The sequence below is a fragment of the Ailuropoda melanoleuca genome, chromosome 12 (assembly GCF_002007445.2).
Source record: "Ailuropoda melanoleuca isolate Jingjing chromosome 12, ASM200744v2, whole genome shotgun sequence".
NCBI classification, from domain to species: Eukaryota; Metazoa; Chordata; class Mammalia; order Carnivora; family Ursidae; genus Ailuropoda; species Ailuropoda melanoleuca.
In genome coordinates, this window is record NC_048229.1 from 13,414,036 (window position 1) to 13,436,860 (window position 22,825).

The window sequence follows — 22,825 nt, forward strand, 5'->3', positions numbered from 1 at the left end:
GCTTCCACTGGGGCGAATATTCCCTGCCTGACTCAGGATACCACCCCACCCCAGAGCCCACTAAATTAGTCGAACTAGCCAATCTTAGGCTGCTTACCCTGCCGCACCGGTTCCTCCCCAGTAAACCACAGGAAAGACTCCTGCCTGCACTTTCCTCCTGCTCTCTCTGCCTCCTGACCCTGGTGCTTTCCCCGTGTAGTATGATGTGCCCCCTACTTTTGCAAACCATTAACAACAAACCATCTTTCCAATGACAGTGGCTTCCTGCTTGATTGCCATCATCATACCTGAATAAAAATAAGACCTACATTTTCAAACAGGAGGCACGATCATCATCCCCATTTTTCAGAAGAGGAAACAGGCTCAGGAAATTATGCATCTTACCCAGGGTCACACAGCAGATGAGAGGTGCAGGCACAAGCTGAATCCTGGTGATCTGACCGTAGAATCGCACCACTGACCATCATGCTACGAGAAACCCACACTCGATCCTATCCCAGAGTCCTTTGTAATTGTAAGTGATGGATTTGGGGCAGGGGGCAACCCTGCAGCTGATGGTTGGGGCCTGGGGAAGGAGGCACAGACAGATCGCGGGCAAGGGCTCATGGGAGAGGAGGAAGGGAGCCTAGCAGGAGCTTGGGTGCAGGTGCCTTATGGGGGTTTCCTGGCTTGATCCTCAGAGAGCCTCGCTGGGTTCATCACCTTTTATTTAAGGTTGAGGGATATAGGGGTTTTTGTGGTGAAATGACTCAAAGGTCCCCGTGGCTAAACAGTCCAACTCTGGAGTTAGGAGGTCCCAAGTGTGACTCCCAGATCCAACCCTGATTAGCATAAGCCAAGTCACTGAGCTGCCGGAGACTGGTTCCTCCCCTGTCATTTGGGTGCCTGTGAAGATTCCAGGAGACGGCACCCACAAAAACTTTAACACAGTGCTCAGTATGCTTTTAAAAGTCCAGTTTTGTTCTAAATCACGCTTGAGCGTGATGTTCCCAAGCAACAGGATGCACCTAATTGGCAGGAAACCAAGAGCGCCAGGTCCCTTGGAATTCAGCAGTGTCAGGAATAAAGGCCTCATTAAAACTTCCTTTCAAACCCAACTTCCAAGAGAAACTCACACTAAGAAAAAAATAAATTGCTAAAGATTAAAACTCCGGTGGAAAACCAATTACTTACTTTGGTACATTTGTTAATTACATTCTTTTACATTCTTTTTTTTTTTCTTTTTGCTAAATTTATACTAAAATATACCAACTTAATTACTGCAGTTTGGTTTCAGATAACAGTATCTAACTAGATAAAGTTCTGGGCATAAACTAATCAGGGCAGATGACAACGTCTAAAGGGGTCCAAGTGATAGACGTCGAGAATCCTGACATGCCAGCAAATGTCCCCCCCCACCCCGAGATTTACAGAGAGGACATAGTAAGGGTACTTTTCCATGGAAGATGGTCTCCCTAACATCTCTTGGTGCTGCTAAGTCTAATTGCACACATCTGGAGGGCTGCAACTTTCCCAAACAGCTTCCCCAGTATTGTCTCTGTCTGTAACTACCAATCTTTGCAACCAGCCCAGCGCACAGGGTAAGGCGAAGATTAGCATGGCTATTTGAGGGTGGGAGCCTAGAAGCCTTCCCAGATGCACCCTTTTGGAACCCTCGCCCTGCACCTTGGGGCTGCGTCCCTCACCCTCTATCCTTCTCTACACTCGTAAAGACATCCCATTCTCTCTCATGGGTGCATTTTCTCTCTCTTTGCTGAGAAGCCCCTAAACTCTTCTTTCCCAGATTCTAGTTGTACAGATACAGTTTCCTTCTGGTTGGTTCCATTGGGCATCTCCAAGGTAGCCCAGACTCACTGTGTCCTAATCTGCTCTCTTTGCCTTCTCAGCATAGCCCAGGCATCCCCTCGGGGGTCTCTACCTTGGTGAATGACACTAGTCTCCACCCAGTTGCTTAAGGTAGGTATCTGGGCACCACCCACATTCAACCCGTCATCAAACCCCATCTCATCCACCCCCTTAATGCTTATGTCCATTTCCAGGGTCCAAACCCACTGGCACTGATTCGGTGGAGAATGCCAGCATCTCCCCCTGGATTCGTCACCCAGCCTCCAATCTCATCTGTCTCCTTCCCGTTCTCTGCACAGCAGAGTGATTGTTCTAAAACTCAAAGTATGATTACATCACTCCCCTGCTTAATAACCATCAATGACTCCTCAGTGCTGTGAAGATGAAGTGAAAACTCCTTAACTCAGCCTTAGTCCCTGTAGGATTCACTTGGATTCCCTCTCTAGTCTCTGCTGTAACCAGCCCCAGCTCATTTTTTCCTGATTCTTCATCTCTCAGCTCTCCCCCTTCCACTCCCCACATGTTCCTCCATTGTGGGCAATTTGTTTTCTTTTACCCTAGGCCTCTTCACATGTTCCTTCTATCTAGACATCTCACCCTACCCCCATCTGGCCCACTTATATTCAATCTCTAGCTTAGGCTCAGGAGTCACTTCCTCCAGGAAGCCCTCTCTGATCTCCCAGGCTGGATTTAGTTCCTCCTTTACTCCCCCAGTCCTGTGTTTATCCTCAGCATGGCATTTATCATATTTTGCTAAAATGGACTGTTTCCCTATTGGTCTTCTACTAGATAAGATAGAGTAGGGGCCTTGAGTGGCTTAAAAATAGGTCTACAAATTCTTTGATATTCTTTCCTGCAAAACATAGAGCTTCATTCACATCTCCTGATTGAGTGACTTCTTTCTAACACACAGAATATGGCAGAAGTGAGGACATGTAATTTCTGAGACCAGCTCATAAAGGCAATGCGGCTTCTAGTCACCGTGTGTGAGTTCACTCAAGCAGCCTGTGGAAATGCCCACGTGGCAAGGAGCTGAGGCCTCCTGCCAACAGCCATGTGAGGGAGGGCCCCCTTGGAAGTGGATCCTCAGCCCATCAAACCTTCAGATGAGACCACAGCCCCAGCCAACATCTTGACCACAACTTCACAAGAGATCCTGAACCAGCTCAGAACCATTTAGCTACCCACCCCCCAAATTCCTGAATACAGAAACTTGAGATCATAAATGTTGCTTTAAGCCCTCAAGTTTTGGATAATTTGTTAACAGTAGGTATTCCGTAGATAGGTATTGCTTCAGTGAATGAATGAATGGTTCAAGTACCTTGTCAAGGTCTCATAACCAGTTAGAAACTCAGCATGAAGGTTTGCAAGCGTCATCCTTTCTCCTACACCCACTTGGATACCCCCAATCTCACCCAGAAACCTGACCACCTAGGTCCCAGCAGATAGGTGCCCCCCTCTCTTTCAAAAGAAGAGAGGGAAGGCTTGGGAAATGTCCCTCTGCCTGGGCTGGGGGTCCCCACGGCCAGCACGGGCCACCTACCCGAGTGCAAAGACGTCAGAGTGCTTGGAGAAGGGGAGCTTGTCCTCTTCTGTGTCAGGAGACAGCTGGCGGATGATCTCTGGGGCCAGGTGGCAGAGCCAGCCATTCTGAATGCGTAGCTTGTCCTCCCGCCTTGAGAAGCAAAACACAGAGTGGGCCTCACTTCACAGCCCAGGGAGGACTAGTCCCCCAGCACTGACCCCAAGTCTCTGGACCACCTCCGCCGGCTTTCTTGCATCTCCCCCACTGGGCACTGCCTGCCCTTGTACTTGAGGCCGAGCCCCAGTGAAAGGGGCAGGGAAGACTGGTCTGGAGGGAGACACTCAACACCCAAACCATCGTCGGGTCCCTCCGCGTCTGAGGCACCCCCTCCTGCATACTCATTCAACCAGTACAGCTAAGTCTTGTTATTCATGGCACTTATGTTGTATAAAGTCTCCGCAAAGAGGGAATTAGCAAATACGGAATCATTGCTCCTAGAGGAAATATGTATTCACGTACACACCTCATACCGATTATAATCTTAAATCCTAAAAACAACTCATCCTAGTACATTCTATTTTCATTATTTTATGGAAGAGAAAACAAGGCTCAGAAGTGCTGAGGGATGTGTCTGAGGCAGCCCCACAACCACGTGCCAGAGTTGTGAAACTCTGTCCTGCTGGTCCCGGGGCCCAGGGCTTCCTGCTCTGCACGGCCCCCTCCCGACTCTGTCCCCTAGTCCTCTCTGTCCCCCGGTCCTCTCTGTGAGAACTCAAACAAGAACGCAGAGCATCCTCCTCGTCTGACCTCAGCTGGGAACACACACATCAGGTGATTCAAATTTTCACCACCCTGCGCATGCCCACAAATGAACGCGAAGGGGCCGTACTGATTTGGGAGTGCAAAAAGATTTAAGTGAGTAGGCAAATTCGCAAATATGGAATCCACGAATAATGAGGATTCACTGTATTTCTGGAGAATCCACTATGCCTAAGCTCTCTGTTTTTGGCACCGGGGACACAGCAGTGAAGGGGACCAGCAAGGTCTCTGTCCTCCTGGAGCCTGAGCTTTGGTAGGGGAAGGTGATGACAAATGAATTAAAGAAATAGGAAAAATACAGATAGCGATAAGCATTATACGAAAAAAATTTAAACGGGAATGTGTCAAAGATAAGAAGGAACTCGCTTTAGATAAAATTTTATCTGTATTTATCTTCACATGGTAAGACTTCAATAAGTACAGAGCATTCCATTTGGGACTGAAATCTGAGCAGACCTCCTACAAGATTTCCACTGAGTCAAGGCTCCCGGGAAAGGGCCAGTTACTACAAGGAGAGGGGGCAGTGATGGGGGATGGGGATGGATATCTCCAACCATCAGGAGTGAGATCATGATGGCCCAGAGCGTCCAGAATATGGAGACCTGGGGCTGGCTGGATTCTCCAGTCCTCCTAGGGTGGCTTCCGAGCTATGTCAGACGTGATGCACTGCTCCCTGAACTGCACTCATTCATAGTCCGTGACCATGATTCTTGCCCTATCTGAACACCTTCTGGAGTGGCACTATCCCATAGAACTTTCCATGATGATGGAAATGTTCTCCATCTGTCTGTGCTATCCAATATGGCAGCTATGAGCCATCATGTCCATTGGGCACTTGAAATCCAACTAGTGCAGCTGAAGAATTGAACTTTAAATTTGATTTAATTTTAATCAAAGTTAAAATTACGTAGCCTTCTGTGTCTTCTGTCTATTGGACAGTGCTGTTCTCAATTATTATTACTACAAATGGGGTTTTTCATTTACTTCTTACCATGACCATACATGGGAACTAGGACTTTTTCAGTACACATGAAAATTAAGATGAAAAATACATATTCACATCATCCCTAAAGTTATCTTGTGGACCACACATCAGGGGAGGAGAGAACCCTGAGAAGAGAGGTCCCAGGACTTCGGGGGCTGGATAATTCTTTGTGGTGGGGGCCTGTTTTGTGTAGTGTAGGATGTGTAGCGGCATCCCTGGCCCCCCCCCCACTGAATACCAGCATGATCCCCTCCCCTGTTGTGACAACTAAAAAGGTCTCCAGACATCACAAATATCCCTGGAGGAATGGGGGAGGGCAGGAGAGCCCCAGGTGAGAATCACTGTTCTCATTTATACATAGAATAAAGAAATGGTCCAGATTTCAGTCTTTTGGCACCAGTAACACAGGGATAGCTCTACACAGCAGACCTGGTAGAACACGTCCTCTGCTGGGAAGTAAGACCCAAATCCATTGGCAAGACCTTGAGCTGGCAGGGCCCAATGAGTTCTTGCTTCCACAACTGGGGATGCCTGCAGAACTTAAGGACCTATCTGCTGCTTACTAACCATGTGACCCTGAGCAGACCTGAGTCTCCACTTTCCCATCTGCACAATGGGCACACAACATTAATCTCACACAACACTGGCGCAGGGCTGTGTCAGCTGTCAGGGCCACAGGATTATTAGACAGAATTATTACCTATGGATATGTTTACATCTTGAACACTCAGAGATGGAGTTGAGACTACAGCCCAAAGTAAGAACATCATCTAAGAAGGAAGGGCCGTGGCCTGAGCCAGCCAACACTCTCTAGGCACCACCAGGCCATTGGGGGTGTGGTGAGATGGGGTGGTGCTGCTGAAAGGGAGAGCACCCCAGTTCTGATCACCTTCTGACCGCCCCTGCTGCCTATTCTGGACTTGCTGGCTGGGTGCAGGTTTGCAACTGCAGGCTGGGCCAGGAGGAGGGGTGCTGGCCACTCCCCAGCCATCAGCCCAGGGTGGGAGGGAGCGGGATGCCAGGCCTGGCCCAGACACTCTGGGATGTCCCGTTCCCATGGCGATGGGCCCACCGGTGACAAACTCAAATCATCTTCATTATGGTTATTATTATGATTAATAAGAGCCTGCGGGTGGCTGGCATGATAGCGCTGGCATGGAAAATGACACCTTTTCTCGAGGATGGCAGAACAGCTATACGCTGGCAATGCTCGGGATGGGCTCAGGGGAAGCCCCGGGGTCTGTCTGGATGTTCAGGACACGCTCATTTCACTGGGTAACCCCCACCCCTGCACAGACCCGGCAGTTCTCCCCCTGCTGGGAACCCAGCACTGTGAACGCCTCAGGCTCTAACTGGGGCAGGGGGGGGGGAGGGGGCGGTGCAGATGGCAAGTAGCCCCTGCTGAGTGCCTACTGCCCCAGGTTATCTATCGCACTTCATCCCAACAAACCCACGATGGGATGAGTAAAACCCTTCTTCCGTGGATGAGGACACAGAGCTTCAAAACACTTAAGTGACCTGCCCAAATCTGCGGATGTAACAAGTAACCCCAGAGACTCCCAACCACAATTTTCCAGCAATTTCTGGAGAAATGGCACCCTTAGGGAGCAAACTGAAACCTTCCACGAAAACTAAGCCCTACATACAACTGCAGCAGGGAACATTCAACCACCACAGGAGACCCCCGATGGGGACTCATGGGCAGGACAAGAAATGTGGATTTCTTCTAGGAGAGGTCGCTGAAGGCTCACTGGCCTCTCCCGACACTGCCTGGGATTTGTGTGGGTGACCAGGCTAGGTAGGGGTAGGGGTGGGGGAGTGCCGGCTGGACAACAAGGCCAGCAGCCACCTTGCCCTTGACTTGAACTTGCTTCCCGGTTGACACTGGGCCTCTGTGAATGAGGTAAAGGAAAGGATGCTCACGTCATTCCATTTCCTTTCTTCCTCTTTACCCTGGGGCTTTAGAAAAACCAAGAACCAAAAGGGAGAAAATCAGAGGTCCTGCCCCCTTTCCTCCACCTGCGGGAGAATCTACTGGCAAGGACAGTTGGGGGGAGAATGGACAGGGCTCCGGGTGGGAGGAATCAGATTTTTTTTTTTTAAGAGCCTTGAGGCCGGTTCACGAAAGCATCTGCTGGGCCTCTTTTGGTCTGGACACACATACTTGAGTTCACAGTGATGTTACCAACTGCTTCCTCTGCCCCTTAGCCTGGGGTGATGGACGAATGGACTTATGTTACACGCGTGCGCGTGAGCACGGGCGTACATGCAACACTTCCACCTGCAAACCGGCTTGGAAGTGCTGCTGGGGAGAGGGAGGGAAGGAACACGGTTCAGCCCTCCTGGCTTGTTGGGTTCCGAGTCGAGGGACTCTCTCCACCTACCTATCCACTGATCTCTTCGTTCATTTACCTACTTCTTTTCTCGTCTTCGGTGTTTACATAGTTGTGGAGACTGCACTGAATCTTTCTGGGCCGAGTAAGACCCGAAGAGAAAATTACGCCTCTGTTACGCGTCCTGTTTCTAGATCACACAGAAAGCAGCCAGACCATTGCTGATTTCTGGGCGCTCTTAGATGCAAGGCATTCTATAGCACGAACAGAATTCACCCTGGGGGGACCCTGGGGTGGACCTCAAAGAGATCGGTCCCTCGAAGCAGCTGAAACCAATGAAAGGAGAGTGTGGGGCTGTCATCCGTCGGAGGAACGCACAGGTTATAAGAGGCGTGATGAGAGAAACCGTGGGGGTTTTAAGTGTGTGTGTGTGTGTGTGTGTGTGTACGCGCACGCATGCGAGCGTCCACACTCCAAATTAAAAGTCACAGAGGGCAGACCTCCTGAATCATGGGTTGTTTATTTGGAATCAAGCTGTTTCTCATGGTCAACTCAAGGCAGCTTGCCCTTGGGTGAGTGGCTCCTGAGAGTTAATTACTTCGGGATGGTTAATGATTCTCCTGGGTGACACTGGGGGAGGTATACGCAAATTTATAGTAATTACAACGACTCAGCAGCAGCTACTCCCTGTGTAGTGTTTCCTGTGCTCCGGGCCCTGCGGTGGATGCTTGACTGTGTTGTTTCAAGCACACAAGGATCCTACAAGGTGGGCACGATCACACTGTCATTTTTCTTGCAGACATGGAAACTGAAGTTCAGGAAAGTTCCAGGAGTATAACTACCACCACAGTGATTAAGTGGCAGAGCCAAGGGGAGGCCACGGCGGGGGGCGGGGGGGCGGTCTGCCTTAGGACTCTTACTGCACCCAAATGGATCAATTCATAAGAAAACTTTGAGCAAGGAGTCTTGGGTGGTTCCAACTTCCGGGTGGGTACTCAGGGCAAAGGGAGGGTCTTCCAGTTAAATTCGAGGGCAAAGGCTTCCAGGATTTGGGGATCCTCTGTGCCCAATAACGCCCATGTGCTTAAAAGCACCACTTGCAAGACAGGCCCCCCCCCCCGGGGAATCACGCCTTGACCTGNTCACGGCTTGACCTGGCATCAGCAGCAGCCTAGCCGCCCAGCTAAGCGACCTCAGGCCCAACACCCAGTCTCCGTCACTGATGCCATTTGGGTGACTTCTCACCCCCGACTGTCATCGGCCAAGAAGTCCACTGGGCCCTTCCACCGCTACTCACCTGCCAGCCTGCAGCACTCCAGAAATGCTGAAGAGCCCGAAGTCTGTGATCACCACTTTGCCATTGTCATAGAAGACATTCTTTGACTTGAGGTCCTTGTGCAGGATCCCCCTTGCGTGGAGGTACCCCATGCCCTGCAGGAAGCAAGGAAATGGGAATTTTCTGGGAACACCTGAGCGCTTGCTGCTGCTGCTATTCCGGCTTGGGTTCACCCTCCTTGCCTTTCCAACAAGAGCGCCCCAAACAGCCGCAGTTCCGGGGACCCCAACGCAGAGGCTCAGAGGTGCGGTGAGAGAAGTCATGGCAAGTGGGAACAGGCAGGGTCCCCAAGGCACACATCCACCACCACCCTCGGACTCCCGCCAAACTGTTCCCACCTTCTGCTTCCTAAAGAAGGAACAAAGAAAGAAGTCCCTAGTGGGGGGGGGGAAGTGAAGACAAACACGGAGAGGAGGTCCCCAGAGAAAGGAATTCCATCCACCACCTCCCCACACTTCCTCTTTAAAAAATAACTCCTCTGAAGGAGATTTGTTTTCTATCCACTTAACCCGTATCAGTGCAGAATGCACCGTGTTCCTCAAGGGACGGATCATGGGCCAAAGATCATGAGCACAGAGGAGAGAGTCTAGTGGAGGTCTCGCTCAAGGGGGAGTCGCTCGATTTTTGGTGTTTCGCCTTTATGAGCAGTCCCATTTTATCTCCTCTAACAGCTCAGTCCTGACACTTCCAGTGGGAACTAAAAACCCCAGTCAACTGACTAATGAGGCACCTGCCAGAAAACAGACGATGTTCCAGTTTGTTTTAATCCCAAACAACTTGCAACAATTGGATGTTTCCCCAGCAGCTGCGGAGAGAGATGGCGTGCGCTCATGGGAATTCAAGCATCCGAAGGGTGAGGGATTCGAGCGGCACCAACTTCTCCGGGTCCCCACAACAGGCCCAATTATCACAATGATGAGGCAGCAGATGGCAACCAAACATCGGAGACCAACCCTACTGGTGCCGTCCGGGCAAAACTCTTCCTCACCTACAGTCTGGTATTTTTCAGATCAAGTCTAATTTTTTTTTTTTTTAATCCAGACTGTTGGTCTGATGCATCTCAGGAGGGAGCCCCAGCCCCTGTGGTACCTTCACAATTTCTTGGGCAATCTGCCTCGTTTTGTTGACATCCAAGACGATTTTGGCGTCCCTCACCACAGAATAGAGCGTCCGTCCCTTACACAGGCTGGAAAGCAAAAGGACAAAATAAATGATTGGCAGTTGTTCAGATCAGAGTGACCCACAGTGGTTGTTAGATGTGACAAGTAAGAGTGGAGGTGCCACTAGTTTGCCTATTGGATCATGAGCCTGTAACTGGACCTCAGATCTGGTTCTGGGATGCAGATCGGGTGGGGGGGGCACATTCTATCACTGACACCCCCACCCTGGCATTGCAGGATACCTGCAGAATCTAACCCAGTCCTGAGGCAGGCTTGCCAAGCTCCATCTGTCCCAGAGTTGCACAGAAGGAAAGCTGCACATAAACCAACAACTTCTGGGGTCCTCAGACACCACTCAGACAGCACTCTGCCAGCCACTCGTCCCAGCTGCTCCCGCTCGCCCAAAGCTGCTGAGAGACAGTGATAAAACACCAGCAAAGTCGTGGCTCACGTCCACCAAGTACCATCGGCCAATGATGCATTCAAGCCTTCAGACGGTGGGGTGTCAGAACCGATCCACCTCCCCCCAGACCAGATGCCTGTCGACATAGAGGGCTTTTCAAACTATTTTCAGCCTCATTGAGTTCATTTCGAGGACCAGTGGTGTATGATAAATGACAAGATGACAAAGGACGTTAATGCAGGGATGGCCACACCTCCCCATTTAGTTGCCTGAATGCCCATCCGTCTGTCCTTCCCGCAGTGAGTTCAGTTCCTGGCATGCACACAGCAGGTCCTTAGTACATGGTCATGGAATGAGTGAGTGAATGAATGAATTCTAGATTCATCAATGCATTCACCACCCTTAGCACTATGTCTGGCTCATAGTAGCCGGTGTTGGTCGAAAGAGGAAGGGATGATATTAGGAAAGTTCATGTTCCATCTTAGGTCAAAATAATAGCTTGAATTTTTTTTAATCTAGGACTTCCTTGCTAAAAGACTGTTAGTCCTTCCTTTAGTATTTTTCGAGAACTTGTTACATGNCGAAAGAGGAAGGGATGATATTAGGAAAGTTCATGTTCCATCTTAGGTCAAAATAATGGCTTGAATTTTTCTTTTAATCTAGGACTTCCTTGCTAAAAGACTGTTAGTCCTTCCTTTAGTATTTTTCGAGAACTTGTTACATGTTAGACTTCGTGAGATTCGTGTGGTTGGAGCTAGAACTGTGGCAGAGGGACCTTAGTTTGGATTGCAGCTGTGCTCCTTACTGTGTGTCTTTGGGTGGGTTACCTAACCCCTCTGGGCCTTGGTTTCCTCAGCTATCAAGGAGAATACCTACCTAGTAGAGTCACTACGAGGACTGAATGAGAGAAGGAGCCCAGGGAGGTGCCTGGCATGTGCTGGAAAGTGTAGCACAGCGGTTAGAACAGGGGTCTAGTCAAACTCTGGGGGTTAGAATGCTGGCTTGTCAGCACTGACCCCAGGCAGGTGAGTTAACCTCTCTGGGCCTCATTTTCATTACCTGTAAAATGGGTCAATATTTCCTGCCTTACGAGATTGTTAAGGAGAATCACATGAAATCAGGTGTGTTAAGGGTTTGGGTATCTCTCCGTGCCTGACGCATATTAAGTGCTCACGAAATGCTGGCTGTTAGGAGAGGCAGTAAATGATCAATAAAATGGCAAATGCACACACACCCTTGTGCAAATACATATTATATATTTATACACACATCACATCTGCTTGTCCATCTATTATATTCCTATCTACCTAGCTCCGTATCCACCCGTCCACCCATATATCCATCCAAAATGCTACCCATGATCTTCGATTAAGATTCATTTCTTCACTTCCTTAAGGTGAGATTCTCAGGGCAGCTGACTCCCAGGAAGTCTGATTCACCTGTCCAAGGTTGCCCAGTAAGCTGGCAGGAGGCAGCTATGGTGACTCAAGGCTGTCCCCTGTTGTTGCTGTCCTAGGGGTACATTTGCTATGGCTGCTACAGGAGAGGGGGAGGGAGTGGGCTCTGCAGCCAATTAAGCCATATTGACATTTAAATATTGGGGATGGTGGAGACTGTGGGTGGACTCCCTCCCCTGGATACTCAGTTCTTGAATAGCCACCTACACTCCTTACAGGCCAGAGCGCAGAAAATACCGTCCCCACTGCATATGACAAAGCTAATCACCGCAACAGGCTCCCAGACTCCCAGACTCTCCTTCCCAGGGTAACCTCATACTAGTGGCAGGTTTCACATACCCATCCCACCTTCTTTCTCTGCTCACATCTTCCCCTCCAGGAGCTGCTGCTAAAACCTTTGCTTCTCTCACTACCCTGTGGTTTCTGGGGGCTGCTGGAGAAAGCAACACCCACAGGTGGGATGTAAATTCGTACCATCACAGCCTGGCACGGCTACCAAAGTGAAATATACAAATAACCCATGACCGGCAATTTCTCCCCTAAGTATATATCCAACAGGCATCCATACTCATATTCACCCACGGATATGCCATAATGTATTACCATGTTAATAGCAATCCATTCATAATAGCCCCGCACTGGAGCTAAGCCAAATGTTCATTCACAGAAAGATGGATAGATTGTGAAAGAACCATGTAACAGTATATGTTTGTACTATACTGTATAACAAACTATTGCTAATGGGCAAAAAAACATAAACACAACGTTCACAATGTTGAACAAAAGCCAGACACACAAGACTCACACGGAATGATTCCCTATGTATAAAGTGCAAAAGCAGGCAAAACTGACCGGTATGCTAGAAGTCAGTGTAGTGGTGACCCTTGGGGGCTGGGGAGGCTGAAGAGGGCATGAGGGGTACGGGGAGGGGGGGAATGCCAGGCAATGTTCTGTTTTGATTGGCCTGCTGGTACAGAAGTGTGAATTTAGTGGAAATTCATCAGGTTGTGCTCTTAGGATCTGGACACTTTGCCAGATATTATACTTAAAAAGTTTGCTTTAAACAAATCGGCGAGGATGAACAAAACATGGTGTTGAAATTTACAAGAAAATCTAAACCAACACTGATATCCCAGGCATCCACTTTTTTTTTAAGATTTTGTTTATTTATTCATGAGAGAGAGAGAGAGAGAGAGAGAGAAAGGCAGAAGGAGAAGCAGGCTCCCTGCTGAGCAGAGAGCCTGATGTGGGACTTGATCCTGGGACCCCGGGATCACAACCTGAGCTGAAGGCAGATGCTTAACTGACTGAGCCCCCAAGCGCCCCCCAGGTATCCACTTCTAAGCTCTTCACACAGTCCCGAGAGGCAGTGTCTGCAGGGGAATTAGGGGCTCCGGGCTGTGCCTGCCACATGTGCATCGGGGGCTGAGTTGGAGAGCAGGTGCAGGGAGAAGGCTAAGCTCTAAGTAGGAGCAGGCATCAGGCAGGTGTCCAGGGTGGGTGAGGTTCAGATGCTCCAGGCAAGTCAGTCCAAGTATCTTTGGCAACTGCTCTGAGCTTGGGGTTTTTGTGGCTAACAGCAGAGCCCAAAAAGCCACTTGCGGGGTGGGAGGTGGAGAAGGGAAGGGAGGAGAGGATAAAGGCTTACTGAACCTATGTATGGGACCTATGTCACCTCCACAAATCCTCACGGCAGCCCTGCAGGGTCCACACTATTGCCCTATTCCTGCAGATGAGGCTATGGAGACCCAGAGGGACAGAGGACCTGCTCACGGCACAGACATGATGTCAGCCTGTTCCTGATCTTTCTTTCATCTCCTCCATGGTATGGGTGCCCAGTTACCAGACATGATTTTGGGGCCATTTAAGAGACACGCAGGCAAGGGAATCCAAATCTGACTCTACCATTTACTACTTGCTGGATGACCTTGGGAAGTGATTTTGATCTCAGTTTCTTCATCTGTAAAATGGGGGTAGTAGTAACACGACCAGCTAAAGTGCATGAACCCTCTCTAGGTGCAGGCTGCCAACCTAGGCACAAGAGCCCCACACGGTGGGTATTCTTGCTGTATTTCATGGATTCCAAGATGCGCATTTCCTTGCAGTTTAACATGTCTGGAATCAGAATGTATCTTATTCATGAACAGGTAACAGTTTTGTTAGCACTGTATTTCTTTCTTTGTAGTCCATGAATACACAGTGCACACTGTGACTGACAGCATCTTGGATTTATTGAAGTCTTGGATCAGCCACGTTTTACAGATAAGGAAACTGAGGCTCAGAGAGGTTCAGTGGAGCTGGGATTTGAACCCAGGCAGCCTGGCTCCAGAGCTTAGGCTCTTAACCCCCATCTTTTGCTCCGTAACTTTCTCTGAGTCTCCAGCATGTCACACGCCCTCAGTGAATGGTAGCTGTAATGTCACTGCTACGGCAACGAGGGTTAATGAGCCTGCTGGCCTTGGTGGCAGTCAGTCTGGAGGTCAGGAGAAGGTGTTTTAGTGGTTTAAGGATCTGGTTAATACCTCTCTAGGTTCTGGGGCAGTAAGCACCTACACACACACCCACATACACAAGTGCATGCATGGATGCACACACATTCCCCTCTCAGTATCTCTCTTTGCGAAATGACCATGTTTCTCCAAGAGAGGACAAGGATCCAACCAGACATACCTGAGAGCCATACTCCCCTCCCTCCCACTCCCCATTTGTTCACACAGGCCTGGGTTCCCAGGCTTGGTGCTGAGGGGTTTGGAGGAGGGAAGGGAAGTGGCTGCCCCAGGCACCTAGATTTCTCTCCCAGTCACTGTTTTGGCAGACAGAAAGTAGCCAGTTTGGACAGAAGAGTCCTCGGTAAGCCTTCTAGGTGGTTTTATCTTGTTGTTTCTGGCAATCCTCTTTTAGGCTGGAGTATGGCTTTCAGGTATGTCTGGTCTTAAACTGGAATGTTCTAGACTGGGCATGTATGGTCTCCCCTGCCATACCCGCTCCCCTTCCTGCAGTTTTACCTGCCGAGAACTCAGAGGTGTTTAAGCATGAGGCCATTGGCTGACAAACTGGATGGTGCATCAGAATCCCCTGGAAGAGCTTCTTAAAACAAAGATGGCTGGTCCCACCCTGAGAAATTCTGATTCTGGGGGTCTGGGTTGGGTCCCAGAGAACTGGCATTTCTAACAAGCTTCCAGGTCATGCTAATGCTGGTGGTCCAGGGACCCCGCTTTGAGAGCCACCGCTCAAGACCAATCTCATTTCACTGAGGCCCAGAGATAGTCAGTAACATTCACGATCCATTTAGTGAGTGTGGCACTGTGGGCATGGTAGTATTCTAGGGGTTGGTGATACTGTTCTAGGTGTGTGCAAGACAGGCCCCATCCTTAATCTCATGGGACTGATTGGCCAGGGGAGTCATCAGGCAATAAATAAGTAAACAAGCAAATAGATGAAATATTCAGAGACGCACAAGTGCTAAGGGGAAAATAAAGAGATTTATTGGACAGAGGGTGCTGGGGCTGGGGGCTTCTTTAGCTAGGATGGTCAGGCTAAGTCCCTCAGGGGAGGTGACCTCCATGCCAAGAGCTGAATGAAGAAAGAAGGCAGCCATGTGAAAATCTGGAGGAAGAGAGTTCCAGGCTAAGGACCAGCCAGTGCAAAGGCCCTGAGGTAAGACCAAGCCTGGTACATTTGAGTAATGTAGCAAAGGCTCTATGGATGAGCTCTAGAGAACACCTCCCAGGGCCTGCCCCCCTCAAGTGTCAATCTTCCAAATAAAGCAAACAGTTGGGTGGAAACAGTCCTTAGCTCTGCCTGATTTGAATTCCCAAGGCAGCTGATTTCAAAGTCAGCTGTTATCTTAAAAACACTCTATTCTGTCAGAAGGGATTTACAACCCTTTGGTTGGTTGCTTACTTCTAAGCATTCCCCACCACACAAAACTCAAAACCCACTTAATTGCCCCTCTCCTCCCCCACCCTTCCCTTGAGCAAATAAATCACATTTCAAGCAACAAGTTGTGTGCTCCATCAAATTCCAGCCGTAGGCAAGCTTTTAACTTCCAAGTCACTCATGAATCTAACACTGAAGATATTAAAACTCGGGACTCTGGGGCTTTCTAATAAAAAATGCCAGGTTCACTTCCTATTAAAAATGGGAAATGCCAGAAAGCAAGTGAGAAATGCCAGCTGTTTGCCACCTGCTTAACCCGACGTGCGTCCGGGAAATGAAGAGTTATAGAGTTCCATTCAGTAAGGGGTTGGTGGGAGAAGGTTCATGTCCCAGCCAGACAAAGAGGATGGTGGCTGGCCAGACACCGGAAGATGCAAAGCAGGAGCCTAGCTACCCAGGAAAGCAGGGCTTACTTTTCGCTAATGCACACCCCCTCCTGCCTTTGATACTGCTGCAAAGCTCGGAGAAGTGGGGAGGGACAAGGAAGCTTAGACCCTATCTTACTGGATTTTTCTCTCCAGGGCTGGATCCAATTTTGCTAAGTGCAGAGGCCAAAAGCTGGCTGCTCTGGGCACTTCAAGTATGGAGACAGGGCTGTGCCAATTAGTGAGAACTCCTACCCCTGACTGTAACCTCATGCTTCTGGGCATCTGGTGACATTCTGCCCTCTGTGGTCTGAGCTTTACAAGGGTAGGAGTGCTCCCCCGGCTTAGGCAGCCAGCTGGGGAAGCATGAGCCTTCAGCTCACTATGGGCAGGACTTCCGGGAAATGGTAGCCCAGCTGGGCCTCTGCCTCCAATCACATTGTGTGGTCCAGCCGCCATCTGAGACCTGTTCTTCTTGACCTTGTCCAAAGACGTCCCGGGACATCCTCCTCCCTAACTCTGCAGCATATTGGTTTGTTTTGTTTTGTTTTGATCATCTCCTAAGGGTTAGACTGTACATCTCATGGCAATCATTCCAGAACCACCTTAAGATTTTTGCCTAATCGGCCACATTACACTACTTATCACTTGCTAATAGTTTCCTTTAGACGCGCTGCCTTGGAAAAAATAAGTGTATTTTTAAAAGAAACTTTATCATGACCTTCTGTCATTGGCAGCCAGTATCTCCAGCCCCAGATAAATGTAAAAGTAAATACAGTGAAAGCCAACATGTCAAACAAAACGAAATCCTAGCTGGGCATTGTGGCCTGCCAAATGATTTGATCCTGGGGCCTCCTCTTTGTGTTAAAAAAGGAAGTTTAGCAAGTCAGGGCTAAGAAGGTGTTAGATACCCTGGGTGGAGGCTTTCCCCTTACTGTCACCAGGAGAATTGAAGAGGAAAAGGACGGTCTCACCCTATGTGATTCAATACTAGTGGAGCCAGCGGTACCTGTCCTCCACTCTGGGAAACCCTCATTTAACCCCCATACCTGCAAACCCCTCCCTCCTGCCAATTACGCAACAACTGAGTACTACAGGCCAGGTATGTGCAGTGACAGGACAAAAAGGGCCATGTCCTTGTTCTGATGGAACCGACATTCTTGTGGAAGAACCACACTAGCAAATAGAGCAACTATTAAGTTACAAGTAGGACAATGGAGAAATTAATATGGGGTCGGGTAGAGAGAAAGGAGAGAGAGCTGGGTGCCTCCATTAATAAGTGGTCAGGCTGGCATCTCAAGAGGGGACACCAGGGGCCCCCTTCCCACCACATAATGCTGTCTCAGGGCAAAGACTGCACTGCTTTCTGGCAACTTCTCAATTATGCCCCTTGTCTCCTCTCTCCAAGAAGGGCAGGCATCGTCTTGTTCAGGATGATGACCATCTCCTGAAGGCTGGCCAGGGGACCAGGACAGAGGCAAAAGGTTTCCCAGGATCATCTCATTCAATGCATCGAAGAACCCTATAAAGTGGGTATGGTTACTCCCATCGTACAGATGGGAGACTGAGGCCATAAGTCAGTCTGGATAGGAGAACACCCTTTAGAATCAGAACCATCTGGGATAAAATTCTGCCCCTTTCTGACTGTGTGATCTCAGGCAGGCTCCTGGAAACCTTTAGAATGTGCCGTGCTTTGTGATGTGTGAGGTGGGCCGAGGAGGGAATGGAGGTGGTTATATGTGTGAGTATGTGTGTGGCCTCTGAGTTCAATTTGAGTACCCACTACTCGGCACTTCCTGGAAATGAGGCGAGGTGGGACAAAGATCTCCATTGTGGGGCTCACTGGAACGAGGCACTGAGCTGAGCACTTCCCAGGCCATCCTTCCCAGGATGGGCAGACACTAGGTTACAAACAAGGCAATTCACCTGCAGGAGGGTTACGGCACCTGCCCAGGGTCCCATAGTCAGTAGGTGACAGGCTCCGGATTTGAGTCCAGGTCTGAAAGCACCACGTCTTTCCAGGATCTTAGAAGCTCCCTTGGGAAAAGGTGGTTTGGCAAAGAGGAGTAAATTGAACCCACTCAAGCTGGCCTGACTTCTGGAAAATGTCCACTGAGCTCAGCTGAGACGCCCCTCCCCCCAGCTCAAAGCTTGTCCTTCTGACCCTCGCTGTCCGCGTGCTGTTTCTGTTTCTGAATTTCCAGCCGCCATCCAGAGACAAGCAGGGCAGGCTGAAGAGGACTGGGCCATTTGAGGGGGTCTTCAGAGCTCCTGGATGCCCCCCTGCAGCACAGGGCTGGCCTGGCCCAGGGGAGGAGCTCCAGAAATGCTCCTGGAACGAGTGAATGAACGAACGCATGGCTCCAACCACCTTCCTTCTTCCCATCACCCACTGGAGCTGGGAGGAGAGCTGTGTTTGGTGCCAGGGCAGATCTTTCTGAAACAGACCATGAGCCAAGCCAGAGCAAGTCAGTGATGAAGCGTGCAGCCTCCCCTCTGTCTGCACAAAGTACCAAAGACCACACTGACCACAGGACCTGCCTTCCAGGGCTGGATATCGAAACACATCAGTTCTTGTTGCTCCCTGACCAGAACCATATATATATATATATATATATATATATTTTAAAGCTGAACAGTAAACTGAATTACAATTTAAAAAATGTATATGCATCCCACCTAATTTATATGCATTAAAAACCCACCGAGGACAGACTCCAAGGTCAGCAGGGTTATTTCCAGGTAGTGGGATTAAGAGCTTTACAAGCCCCCCCACCCCCCGCTGCTTATCTCTCTTTTCTAAGTTTTCTCCTAATAAACACATGGTACTTTTGTAAAATGAGAAAAAAAAAGGGGGGGAGGGAAGGCACCCCTGAGTCAGACTGCAATGAAACCAGACGCACGTTTATCCGCTAGACAGTCTGGAAGACACTGAGCTGGCCGTGGACTGAAATGACGAAGGACAGTGTGAACAGCACCCATGCTCCGAGTAGTTGAGGCTTGGCTTTGCTCGGAAGGCTGTCTGGCTGTGATTCATTCAAGGCAGGAAGCGTTTTTTTTTTTGCCTTGTCCTCTGCACAGGGGCCTGCATGTGCTGGGCACGCAGCACACGACCCGGCCTTACCTGAAAGCCATACTAGCAGCCTCTCCCTGGAGAAGTTCAGCCCCTCATGAAGATGGCAGAGTCAACGATCTGATATCTTAGAATAACTCTGTGTCCGTAAGAGGAGGAGGATGTGGTATGCATCACCCCACAAACTGCTGTGTCCTTTCTGCCCACGGGGCCTGGGGCCCAAGCAGGTGGAGGGAGATGGGGGAGGGGAAACAGCAGAGGGATGGGAGGATTCTACCTTTCCAGGAGATGGACCTCAGTGTGGCACCTACCTGGCCGCGATGTAAGAGAACATGTATAGAAAGTTCTAGAATTCAGGCTACAGACTCGTGTTACAGAGCACTGGGTCCACCTCTTACATGGAAGAAAAGGGGACACCAAAACACAGAGGAAAATCGAATTTCCCAAGGTGGTGCTTCAAGTGGCATAGCTAGGCCTGAACCCCCAGATCTGCTTGAGGCTAAATTCTGTGTTTGCAGCCCTAGGGCCATGCTGCTTCCTAAGAATCATCAATACCATTCGCGGAGAACCTTCCCATGAGCACTCTGCTAAGGGTTTGACATGAATGACTTTAACTACAGTTGGCCCTTAAACGACATGGGGATCAGGGGCACAGACTCCCCACACAGTTGAAAATCTGCATGTAACTTCTGACTCCCCCAAAACTTAACTGACCAGAAGCCTCACTGATCACAGAAAGTCGATGAACACATATTTTGTATGCTATACGTTTTCTTCAATAAAGTAAGCGAGAGGGGCGCCTGGGTGGCTCNACTTAACTGACCAGAAGCCTCACTGATCACAGAAAGTCGATGAACACATATTTTGTATGCTATACGTTTTCTATACATATTCTCACAATAAAGTAAGCGAGAGGGGCGCCTGGGTGGCTTGGATGGGTAAGTGTCTGCGTTCTGCTCAGGTCATGATCCCGGGGTCCTGGGATGGAGCCCCACTTCAGGCTCTCTGCTCAGCAAGGAGCCTGCTTCTTCCTCTCCCTCTGCCTGCCGCTCCCCCTGTTTGTGCTCTCTGTCAAATGCACAAATTTTTTTTTAAAGAGGTAAGCTAGAGAAAAAGCGTTAAGAGAACCATAAAGAAAATACATTTGCTGTACTGTATTTCTAGAAACAAATCTGTATATAAATGAACCTGTGCAGTTCAAACCCATGTCATTCAAGGGTCACCTAGAGAGGCACTCCCAACCTCAACCTTATTAGGGAAGTGCCACTGCTATTTCAGATGGGAAAACCGAGACTCAGGGAGGTCAAGTCACTTGCTAGGCTCCTGCAGAGGACACCTACGAAGTTGAACTGCCTCCCTGCCCCCCCCCAATCTGTCTGACATCAATGTCTTGCTCTTTGCCACCACGCTACCATGGCCTCTTTGGGAAATAAAAAGAACAGGGCTGAGGGACAAGGGAATCGACATTTTCCAAGCTCCTGAGACAAGCCTCACCAGAGCCCTGTGGGGGAACAGTTCACCTTCCTACTTTTTCGATGAGGAAGCAAAGGCTCAAGGGAATGAATGACTTGCCCAGGATCCTTTGCAGCCAGGATGTGGCAACAGAATCTGGGTCCAGTTTGCCCGAAGCTCCCTCTCCACTGCCTCTCCCTTTCTTGAGAATGGGATGCCCCAGCACACACCCAGTGAGCTCATTGTTGGCACTGCTCTAGGTCAGGAGTTCGCAGAGCATTTGGAAGAGTGTAGACACACAGGCTGAGGAGAGGAAATACCTGGTAAATGCTGTTTTATTGGCACACAGCCACACCTTTGTCTGCACACTGTCTATAGCTGCTTCCGTGCTAAAATGGCAGAGTTGAGCACTCATCACAGAGACCGAATGGCAAAACTGAGAATATTTACTGTCTGAAAAAAATAAATAAAAATTAAAAAAAAATTTTTTTAAACTACTGTCCGGCTCTTTACAGAAAAGGTTTGTTCACCCTTGTTCTAAGAAACTGAGGTGGGTCAACAGAAATTGGGCTACTAGAACTAGACAGAGTTGAACAAATCTGAACCATTCTCTTTTGCATTGGGAACTGGGTGCGGTCAAGGCCAAGTGGATTTTCCATTCATTCAACCATTCGCTCAGCCATTCACCCGTCCACGCATGTGGGCCAACGCTCCCAGCTAGGTGCGGGATAGCGAGTCTGGACGGCAAGGCGGACACTACACAAAAGTGTCAGCAATTGTCACAGTGCAGGAACGGGGCTCTGCTTGGGGTTCAGTTTGGCTGATGAGGGAGAAGGAAGGAGAATTGGGTCAGCACACATGCAGGCCTGTGAGACACAGTGGTGGTGACAGGCTGGGTGGGCTGCCTGTTGCCACCTACCCTGCCCGCTGGATGGGAGGAGACTCCAGGGAACACACANCCCTGAGTCAGACTGCAATGAAACCAGACGCACGTTTATCCACTAGACAGTCTGGAAGACACTGAGCTGGCCGTGGACTGAAATGACGAAGGACAGTGTGAACGGCACCCATGCTCCGAGTAGTTGAGGCTTGGCTTTGCTCGGAAGGCTGTCTGGCTGTGATTCATTCAAGGCAGGAAGCGTTTTTTTTTTTGCCTTGTCCTCTGCACAGGGGCCTGCATGTGCTGGGCACGCAGCACACGACCCGGCCTTACCTGAAAGCCATACTAGCAGCCTCTCCCTGGAGAAGTTCAGCCCCTCATGAAGATGGCAGAGTCAACGATCTGATATCTTAGAATAACTCTGTGTCCGTAAGAGGAGGAGGATGTGGTATGCATCACCCCACAAACTGCTGTGTCCTTTCTGCCCACGGGGCCTGGGGCCCAAGCAGGTGGAGGGAGATGGGGGAGGGGAAACAGCAGAGGGATGGGAGGATTCTACCTTTCCAGGAGATGGACCTCAGTGTGGCACCTACCTGGCCACGATGTAAGAGAACATGTATAGAAAGTTCTAGAATTCAGGCTACAGACTCGTGTTACAGAGCACTGGGTCCACCTCTTACATGGAAGAAAAGGGGACACCAAAACACAGAGGAAAATCGAATTTCCCAAGGTGGTGCTTCAAGTGGCATAGCTAGGCCTGAACCCCCAGATCTGCTTGAGGCTAAATTCTGTGTTTGCAGCCCTAGGGCCATGCTGCTTCCTAAGAATCATCAATACCATTCGCGGAGAACCTTCCCATGAGCACTCTGCTAAGGGTTTGACATGAATGACTTTAACTACAGTTGGCCCTTAAACGACATGGGGATCAGGGGCACAGACTCCCCACACAGTTGAAAATCTGCATGTAACTTCTGACTCCCCAAAAACTTAACTGACCAGAAGCCTCACTGATCACAGAAAGTCGATGAACACATATTTTGTATGCTATACGTTTTCTATACATATTCTCACAATAAAGTAAGCGAGAGGGGCGCCTGGGTGGCTTGGATGGGTAAGTGTCTGCGTTCTGCTCAGGTCATGATCCCGGGGTCCTGGGATGGAGCCCCACTTCAGGCTCTCTGCTCAGCAAGGAGCCTGCTTCTTCCTCTCCTTCTGCCTGCCGCTCCCCCTGTTTGTGCTCTCTGTCAAATGCA

The 22,825-nt window shown here is 49.6% G+C and overlaps 1 protein-coding gene across 3 annotated transcripts in view; it reads right to left on the reverse strand.

Moving 5' to 3' along the window:
• KSR2 (kinase suppressor of ras 2) overlaps nucleotides 1-22,825 on the reverse strand; it is a 404,020-nt gene that overhangs the window by 11,672 nt on the left and 369,523 nt on the right. For all 3 annotated transcript variants that reach the window (XM_034638641.1, XM_034638638.1, XM_034638639.1), the window contains exons 15-17: nucleotides 9,933-10,029; nucleotides 8,805-8,938; nucleotides 3,389-3,520 (exon numbers count right to left, since the gene is read on the reverse strand). In XM_034638641.1, coding sequence (XP_034494532.1) covers nucleotides 3,389-3,520; nucleotides 8,805-8,938; nucleotides 9,933-10,029 — 363 coding nt within the window. The remainder of the gene's footprint in view (nucleotides 1-3,388; nucleotides 3,521-8,804; nucleotides 8,939-9,932; nucleotides 10,030-22,825) is intronic.